Source organism: Trichoplax adhaerens, genomic scaffold (assembly GCF_000150275.1).
Source record: "Trichoplax adhaerens TRIADscaffold_1 genomic scaffold, whole genome shotgun sequence".
NCBI lineage: Eukaryota > Metazoa > Placozoa > Uniplacotomia > Trichoplacea > Trichoplacidae > Trichoplax > Trichoplax adhaerens.
The window spans coordinates 2,490,443-2,500,819 of NW_002060943.1; the positions used below are offsets into that span (position 1 = coordinate 2,490,443).

A 10,377-nucleotide genomic window follows, 5' to 3' on the forward strand; every position below is an offset into this window, starting at 1 on the left:
TGCTCCCCATGGATCCGCGTTCGCGGTGCAAATCAGATTGTGCCCTCGACACACCTTTTCAGCTATCAAAAGAGCTTCCAATTTTCCGCTGCTCGTATTCGCTCTCAACCGATCAATAAAAATCATAAACAAGCTTTGACAAATGGGATTCGGATAAGTTTTTGCCAAGTCTTCCCCTTGACAGTAATTCCTCAGGTAGAGAGGGATTGACGGCTTCAACTGTACGAGTACAGTAGAACAGTGCTCCCATGGATCCTCGTTCGCGGTGCAAATCAGATTGTGCCCTCGACACACCTTTTCAGCTATCAAAAGAGCTTCCAATTTTCCGCTGCTCGTATTCGCTCTCAACCGATCAATAAAAATCATAAACAAACCTTGACAAATGGGATTCGGACAAGTTTTTGTCAAGTCTTCCCCTTGGTAGTAACTCCTTAGGTAGAGAGGGATTGACAGGTTCAACTGTACGAGTACAAGGTTGGATAGTGTTCCCTAGTGCTCCCCATGCATCCTCGTTCGCGGTGCAAATCAGATTGTGCCCTCGACATACCTTTTCAGCTATCAAAAAGGTCTTCCAATTTTCCGCTGCTCGTATTGGCTCTCAAACGATCAATAAAAATTAGAAACGAGCCTTGACAAATGGGATTCGGACAAGTTTTTGTCAAGTCTTCCCCTTGACAGTAACTCCTTAGGTAGAGAGGGATGGACGGCTTCAACCGTACGAGAATACAGTACTGTAGTATAAGGTTGGATAGTGTTCCCTAGTATTCCACATAGATCCGCGTTCGCGGTGCAAAACAGATTGTGCCCTCGACACACCTTTTCAGCTATCAAAAGAGCTGCCAATTTTCCGCTGTACTTATTTGCTCTCAAACGATCAATAAAAATTATAAACAAACCTTGACAAATGGAATCTATTGGATTCGGACAAGTTTATGTCAAGTCTTCCCCTTAACAGTAACTCATTCCTAATTACGGTGGAATGTGAAGCCACAATACAGTAGATGCAAATTTGGGTTTGCTCGCGCTCTGAAATCTGCTTGAGATCGATCTCATTAAGCTGGTTGGTTTTCCGCAGTTTGCGCATTTAAAAATTATCAATAAAAATGGCAAACTTGCCGTGATCACCGCATATAAATTCCTCCTACTCTAACAGTAAATAATACTAGCAATGCATACTGCTTAAAACTACACTTGCAACAGTACCGCAAATATCATTGTAAAAGCAGAATGTACTGGCACTATCAGATATCAAATGGCTTTTTATCAATAAGTTTTGCAGTTGTCGACTGATAATAATGCTTCTCGCAATGGTAGCATTTTGCAGTATCCTAATCCAACAGGTTTTCAGCAAGATGGTTTTAGTCCTATTAATAGTATCTGCAGTGCTGTAAGTCATGTTAACCACTGCGAGAGCATCTGGCTTACTTATACAGAACTCATCAATGTTATCAAGTCTAAAGCACCGCCGAGTGGGCTTTGCGTGAATTTGCTCAGTAATTTCGAGAATTGACGAGCTAGTGCAGTACATGCAGTCCTGCCACAAAGACCATAAATTGACAACCATTTAAAAATAATAAATACCCTAAACAATTTTCTGTTAGTGGTCCATGATTTTATACTTGAAAATAAAAAAATTGGCTATACCTGTATTTAGATTATACGATATAGAAACTCCATAAATATGCTGATGCCATTCATTAATAATGTCAATAACTTATATAACCATGTATTGTTTTAGAAACTTTTTCAGCAAATGAGCTCAATACTCTATGAAGATAGAAGACCAAATTGAACCTCACCAAAATACTTTAATACACTCATACATTATCCATTAACTAGGTATCAACCCTAAGCAATAGACAGGAGAGATTAATATTAACAGTAAATAAAATGTAGCGTGGATAGTGTTGACTGTATTTTACGGTAGTTACGGCACTGTTACTGAATCGATTTGACGCCAATTAATCTTATAGTAATCACGAGCAGCGTTGATATGTTGATATCTTATCATTGTGTTGCCTCTTGAATTTAACCATTATGAAATGTAATTTTAAAAATGGCATGCATTAATTTGAATTCCGAGTCCGTATAAACGAACTAACTGCTAATGTTCTATATACGAGATAGACAATCTGCAATGGTTAATGGCTCCGAGACGAATCCTTGAACTATTCACCAACGATCTGCTTATTGATGAAAAGAGACTAACTTAGATATTTTGCTTACAAGATTTATGTACCAGTTTAATTGTCTGTAACTACTACTTAGAGATATAGTTAAATATATATTAGTAACAAGGCGGTAAAGATATACATTCAAGATTATATTATTAGAGAAATTAAATCTTGTAATGATACTACCATTCATGGACTAGTTCTAAATTGCGACAGATATTATAGGATCCTCTTTTGATACACGCTATAGCGTCCATGATGATACTTCTATTATTGTGCTGATAATTTTATTTGCCAGATGTTATCATAATCACCACGAATTAATGCATGCTTACCCAGTTTCAAGTGTAGTGCTTACGTAATTAGCGATCACAACAGCAATGTCAATAAAATCATCATTATACAACATAATACATATCTAGAATACGAATGATATATTATACCTTATAGGCCTGAATTTTAATTTAAATTTCTCATTATCATGATAATGTAAAACACCTTAGCAACTGCCAGCAAGCAGCTATTGGATATCCAATCAAGTTGATCAGTTCAAAATAACAATACAGTTCTATCTCTGTTATTCTTGAACGCAAACTGGATCAATACACATTACAATATAATCCACACTATCCTTTCTCTTTATTGAAATAGTTATCCTATGATTTCTCTGTGTAACGCTAACAACTGTTTTGACAGCGAATTGTCTACTGTTCCGGTTATGCTTGCTAACAAACTTCTTCACTTTGTGACTGAGCAACAGATTTTTCAGATTGGAAACAACCGCTGGTAGCGATTTTGCAGGGCTTTGGTATAGACCGTCTGTCAATCTTTAGCGAATTTTCAAACTCTTAAATTAAAAATAATATCGCCATTGAAAGGAAGTAAGTCAATTCATTGTTTAAGACCTGCAGCATCAGTTACAATCTATGCTATTTCGTCAAAATTGAGTAATTCAAGATTTGAACTTTCCTATCATTTTTAGTAGTGGTATTTTAAAAATTGTTTATCATAGTTATTAGCTGTATGGAACTGGAGTACATTTGAGGATATAGTAAATATGTTAGGTGCACACAATTCAACAAACACTATCAACTGTACTTACAATGATGGTAAATAGTTTTACTACTAATGGCTGACTTACAAGTGCAGTACAATAATCCACGCATATGTTCACATAGAGTCCATGTTACGGACGAAACGGAAACTAACGATCATTTTTAAACCAAACTGACGATATATCGAAATTGCTTAATTATTTACAATTATCACAGGCTACTATTAACGCTAGTTGCATATGGGTCTATCAATACTTGGCATGGATCTTATCTTACACTCTAATCATTTCCTTGCATACTATTACAAGCATGAAATGAGTCCAATAGGCATACTTTTCCTTGAAAACTTATTTGCGTGCAATCATTAGTGATAACTATCTCTAATTAAATAGGTATCTATTAAAGAAGTGACAGATATGATTTTTATCCGTGTAATAATGATACCTTCTCTGAAAATATTTCATCAAATGGTACATTAACTTTGCTTTACTGGTATCTAAATCTTTGTTTAGTGAATCTTTAACATGAAAACCATCTTCATAGTTTTTATGTTTCCTTTATTTTATAAGCAATCTACAATAATTTTCTCTATTATCAACTGAGTGTTGTGAGACAATTTTCAAAAGTGAAAGACAAATTTCAAGATTAAATGGTTAGAATATGCTAAAATACTGATATCGATAATATAGAACACACTAGTGATCAGATCTAAGTCCGTGTTTTATCATCAGTCCAAATCAAAGCACATAACCATTGATGTAATCGCCGAAATTGAAGCAGCACTGCACAACATAACTACTGCATCATCGCAATAACACTTAATGTACGTCTAAAATCCTCAGCAAAGATGGCAGAAATTTGTAAAAATAGCGCGCATTTCTTATCATAAATATAAATAGAATAATATAAGTGTATTAGAACTGTATTCTCTCATCATGAAATGGAATACAAGCTAAGCTGTTTCCTGCCTAATTCTTGTAAAGTTAACTTTCTAGAATCTTTCTTTGGCCCTAAACTACATCACTATTAGATCAGCAAGTCAAAAATTAGTATAGCAACTAATAAATTAATATCTTGCTGATTACATTAATAACATAGCGCATTCCAAGATTGCTCATATCGTAAATTGGCTCAAGCTTTTCTACATCCATTTTATAACGACGTCATAAAGTCTTGCTTACTATGATATGAAATGATCTAATTTAATCCTAATCTGCGTACTAACTGCAGAGTTTACTTTGAATACTACTTCTCAGAAGTCTGATATGTAATACTAAATAGTGCTAAGGTAATATATTAATGACATTAGCATTAATTAGAAAATCTCTATTATGCTTGATCTTGTGTGCTTACTGCCTACAAGTTTCAATTTGAGCTATGGTAGGAAAAGCATTATGTCTTCAGCTTCCAGCACAGTGAAGTGGACATGTTATATTTATCATTGTAACACATATAACCACTCAACAAAACTTGCAAAATTATCTTGTAAAGCTGAAAATAAATATCTAGTAGTATATCGACGCCTGCCTATTCTCAACATCCTCTAAACCTTTCCGAAATTTTAAAAATAAAGAGGAAGCAAATAACAATATCCTGTCCTTAGCTTAGAGTAATATGCGTGGATGCTTTTACAGGTAATTTTGGTAGCCGACTCGAGGGTGGTGTAGGTTTTGCGTAGATTTAGGCCGTAATATCCAAAATTTCCATAATATTATCAGTAGTATGACGAGAATCCTGACTGTTGCTTCATATCAATGCAGTTCAAATGCTTATCGATTACGTATACTTTGATTAAGCCAGTTCTTTAACTTCTATCATCCCTCAAGGGTATAATATTAGTCTATTATGCTACTTACGACGCCCGGAGTAACTCCAATTATGCCGCTATAAAATTGTGAATACATTGGTCATTGGTCGAGCTAATATTGCACAAATTGAATTCAATCCTGAAATAACCCTTATTTTACTGTATTAAGTCTCGATTCCTAGAGCTATCAATATTCACTACCAGTAGTATGATTTAAAAATCCACACAGCTGCTAAGAATCTTTCGATATTACCCTTAGCACTCGTATCTGGGAGTCAATATGCACTGTGAGATCCCAATTTCACTGCTATTACCATTGCGTTAAATTTTATGTAATTTTAAGCCTTTCTATCTGTTGTTACCTTATTTTCATGGAGTAAAAAGAATTCCGTATCTGATAATGTTTCTTTCCTGCTCTTTAATATTTAAATTATCATTATAAACTTAAAGATTCAAATAGATAACATAATTCGATCGTTGTCTTCATTTTTTATTGTAAACAAACAAGCTATTACTACCCAAGCTTAAGCTGTCAAAAAATTGTTTTGCTGTTTCATACATAACTGAATTGTGAAGAATAATATTGCAAAGGGATTGAACAATAAATAGGCGAAACCATCGGCTAATGAACAAATTCTATACAATCAACTCGTATAGATCTTTCACATAAGCAGCTTTTAAAAGTAGTGGTTATGAATTAATTACTATGCAACTTTTATTTGTAAAAATCGATCAAGATACCAATAATTGTTATTATCACAATAATTATTATGTGCGAAACACTATATCGCTACTCACAGTTAGCTTTATACAGTACATATTTGATGATGTTAACAATAGCATTATTTTCCCTTTAGTGACAGAGCTAGATGAAATGAAGTCTAACGAAACAAGCCAAGGCCTATCTGAAGAAACTTTACAAAGAATTAATAAACTGATTAAAGAACGAGTCGAAACATATTTCGAAGAATTAGATCAAAAGCTGAAAAATGGAGAAAAAATAAACGCCGATTTGAAAGATATTGAACCAAGGGATGAGATTAAAGAATATTTTAGGACCATGACAGAAGGTCTAAAACAGAAAATAGCGCAACCAGAAATGGAATACGAAGGTGAATTGGTTGACCAACATGTAACCGATGGAGAGGAATATGACGAAACTTATGATGAAAACATGGTGGAAGGTAATGAAGACGAAGAAGAATTTTATTAAATAAATACACAAATTTGTTCAGAATTTTTTCACGAACGCTACCAAACATGGGATAGCTTCTTTGAAAGTCAATCTCAAGAAGTGTATCATAACATAATTAATAATTAATTAACATCAAGGTGATGGCTTTTCAAATGACTAACCAACAATAATACCATTCTTTGCTAAAATATTCCTTCTACTAGTTGTAGTACTCTGAATATAGTACAATTAATACCAGATTTTGCCATGACGTCTCTCTCGGAGACATCTTTAAATGCCAATAGTCTTGTTAACGGATTTTTTTTGGCAGTATACGAGTATATTAACCAGTCAATAAAACATTCACGGAGAAAATTAATTTCTATGTAATCTAGCATTGTACGTACATTCTCTATTACTCGTCTGATATTACATGACTTGTAACTATCGATCTTTCCGCGGGTATATGATCCTGTAAAGTATACATAGTGATAAAAATTGTATCTAAACAAGAAAAATTTTGATGGCCTAGTAAGTGGCTTATCCTCTCATATATCATAGAAATTTCTCTACAAGATTAAAAATTAATGACGTGATTCTGTCTCGGTACGTAAAATATCGAATAGTATTCATATGTCAATCTGTAATTGTTACTTTAACGCTATTTTGATTTACCTTAATTCAGCATCATCATTTCTTAGGCTATGCTTCTTTATCAAGATTCGATACTATTCTGTACTTGTTAACATAATTCCGTACTATGATATTACAGTATTTCGAAAATAGGTAAAATAAAGTATTTTTACTACATACACTCTCCAGATAATTTGCTTGTGTACTTGCTTCAAGAGATATACAGTATTATGCTGCTTAAGCTTAGCAGTACATTTAAATATTCCACATTTAAAACACTACAAGCTTTGCAGCAATGATTAAAGATGACAATAAGTACGACCACAACATCTGATTGCTTCATCTGAACAAAATTTCTTCTTCATAAATCTTGTATTGTTAATAATAGATTTTCTGGCTAACTTATTTAATATTTACAAGACTTGCTTAAATAATTATAATCTAAGACGCAAAAAAGAAATATGCATTGTTACTAAAAGACTTTCTAATTAATTTATTAAATATTTATATGTTTAAGTAATTATAATTCAAGATGCACCCAAGTAACACTTATTAATGCCTTCTCCGCTCCGTACCTCTGCTTGTTAATCTCCCTATTACGAAAATAGATATTCAATAATGATAAAAAAATCCATGATGCTTCAATCCTCTATCTAAAAAGCAATTATTTTAATATTTCATGGATAAAACATTCCGAACTATAATGGTAACTGAAGATTCTCACTTGCTTTATATCATTAGCAAACTAAATCATGGTTTAGTTCTTCAGATTTGAGCACCATATTCTATTTCAGGACAACATACCGTATCGATGTGCTGCTTAAATTATTAAGAGATCGAAATATTTTTAAATCCTAATACATGATATACACGTTACTTATAAATAACTAAAAATATATAAATATACTAAAATGCTGCTCGAGATTATAGCACAAACCCAATTTTCAATAATGTGACCTATTTTCCTTTATGCAGTGTAAATCTTTTTTCCATATACGTATATACATAATGCGTAAAACGTAAACTAGCTGTAAATACAACCATTTGCAACATTTACTATACAGTTTGCGAAGAAATAATTATTATAGGTAATTAACTTCCATTAAATCTAATATAGCCAAAATTATGCCATTCTTTTTTTGTTCTATCGCCAATCATCAACTTGGTAGCGAAGTAATGGCGTATCAATCACGTTTTGCTTTTGACAATCAAACATTAGTAATAAACAATTATATTTATTATGTTATTAACAAATATCGTCTTAATTAAAAGTCTACTGGTACGTTGGCTGTTTATGACTTGATACATCCTGTTACTTCATTTCCGTGAAAGATTTAATTTACACCAGCTGCATGAAAAATGAAAGGAGTGGTTAGTCTACCAAGTGACAAATTTAAAGCAATTTATTCTATGAAATATACATGCAATTTAAAATTACATCTATAAAAGTTAAATGAAAAAGGGCTTATATTAAAAACTATTATGCAATTATGAAATGCTTAAAAAGAAATATATAGTTGCAAGATTAGACGAGACTTGTTCAGTATAGACCAAATCAATAGTAATAAATTTAGGAAGTTCTAAACACAGTGTGGGCTTCTATACATCAAAGATTAAATTGGTTAACAGACAATTCAGAATAAGCTTATAGATCATAAAATAGATGGGATAAAACAATAAAATAAAAATGATTGTAGCCGATAATGCGGTATCAACTTGTATAGATAAAGGAATACTGAAATATTCATCCAAATAACAATTATGTCTAAAGGAAGGAAGGAGAAAATGATATCGAAATTTTTAGAGTTCAAAGGGCAATAAATTCCTTAAAGTAGAACCCTGACATCCTTTTTCACAAAATTTTGATAGTGATACATTGACATAGGATAATACTGTATGGTTAATTACGGGAAAATGTTTAGATATTACTGTCACAAGGTAAGTTAATCTGAATTGAGAAATTAAAACCTTTTCTTTTACTTATTACGAACAAACATAGAATTCTATACTGATGTGAGAACATTATAGTAAGAACTAAGGAGTATAGACAAGAGTGATACTGCTCTATAAAAGATTAATCCGATTTTTAAAATAGTTAAAAATCGAGTAGCTAAAATAATGTTTAAAATCTTAACTGATATATTATCAGTAGAGTTGTTAGGATTATCTATTTCGGTTATACCACTAGCCAAATAGTACTAAGAAATTATCGTCAATCAAATAAAATCTCATTAGAAATTAGGTTACTTCTTTATATTATAAATTGGCTGATTAATTAGCAAGTTGACACGAGAATTAGCTTAACAAATTAAATGACTTCTATTCAATTATGAAATTGCGTTTTTATTTTTATTTTTCATTTAACAGAATTACACATAAGGAGTAGGTTTTTGTTAGTACGCAATCACATAGAATCAGTAATCAAGCATGATGATAATCGTGTAGAAATTATCATGTTACACAATTACAGTTTTTTATGATATTAACCAATTATAAGGTATCTATTTCGTATGTTCTATGAAGCTGTATATGAAGAAATAAGTGCAATATGGTGAGATGAAGACTGGATTTTAGCTGTAAACTGCTATCAATATAAATTACTAGTTAAAAGTATAGTGATATTCATTATAATTGTCTAAAACATCGTCATTATAAATATGATATCCTAAAGCTCTAGCTCCATTAGAGCAAAAGGTTCAAAATTCAATCGTAGCCTTGTGACTTAAATACTATTAATTAAGTAAAGCTGAAAACAATATGAGATTCAGCAAAGCACTTCATTATTATTTTCAAGACTTAATTTGCTAGCCTTGTATGCAACCAAACAAGAAAGGAATTTCACCCTTATTCTCATCGCAAATGATTGGAGCTGCTTGAGTGGTAGTAAGTTCTTGCAAAACGTCTTCATCATCCAATAGTTTGCTATCAAGTCCTAGATTTTCTAATTCTTCTTTCAATTCTGTGATTGAGGGCAAAATTTAGAATATTCAAAGTATTGTCATCATACAATAAAACAGCTGAAAATGGATTGAATTTTTCTATATAAATGGAAAGTCTTCAGGGCTCTTTAATCGTTACATTACTAAAGAAAGAGTTGATTCTTACTTTCCACGTAGTCATGTTCTAACATTCTCTTCGTGTTAAAATCTCGAGAGCTCGGATCGTTCCAAGCTTCAGACGTTTTCTGTTTAGAGTTTATCAAGTAATCAACATTATTCAACTGTTTAGAATGTCTGGAAAGCGGATACCCATTGATGGATATCGATGATATCGTCAGGATCAAAGCGAAAGCAACAACTGCAATTTTCATCATTTCTGCTTAGAATTCGATAAATGTGTGAAGCCTATAAATTAAAAGTAAACTTTTTTTATTTCTGAATATGAAATAATATACAAAAATAATTTTAAGCATGCTGTGAAATATTTATAGGATTATGAAAGGATGAACTAAGAAGTATCATTTTTGCTGCATTTCATAATAGCTAATATAAGCTGCATCACAGACTTGAATAATCACAATTTTAATGCATCTAC

The 10,377-nt window shown here is 32.2% G+C and overlaps 2 protein-coding genes across 2 annotated transcripts; one reads left to right on the plus strand and one right to left on the minus strand.

Annotated features, from left to right (window-relative positions):
- Positions 1 to 5,910: 5,910 nt before the first annotated feature.
- On the plus strand, positions 5,911 to 6,391 carry TRIADDRAFT_51527 (uncharacterized protein; the record flags this gene model as incomplete). Its single annotated transcript, XM_002107692.1, has 2 exons — positions 5,911 to 6,220; positions 6,369 to 6,391. 2 exons carry the CDS (start codon positions 5,911 to 5,913, stop codon positions 6,389 to 6,391), a joined length of 333 nt encoding a protein of 110 aa, XP_002107728.1.
- A 3,256-nt stretch (positions 6,392 to 9,647) lies between these two features.
- Positions 9,648 to 10,156, minus strand: TRIADDRAFT_51528 (uncharacterized protein; the record flags this gene model as incomplete). The annotated part of the gene is made up of 2 exons (XM_002108493.1): positions 9,648 to 9,802; positions 9,949 to 10,156. 2 exons carry the CDS (start codon positions 10,154 to 10,156, stop codon positions 9,648 to 9,650), a joined length of 363 nt encoding a protein of 120 aa, XP_002108529.1.
- Between the last annotated feature and the right edge of the window lie 221 nt (positions 10,157 to 10,377).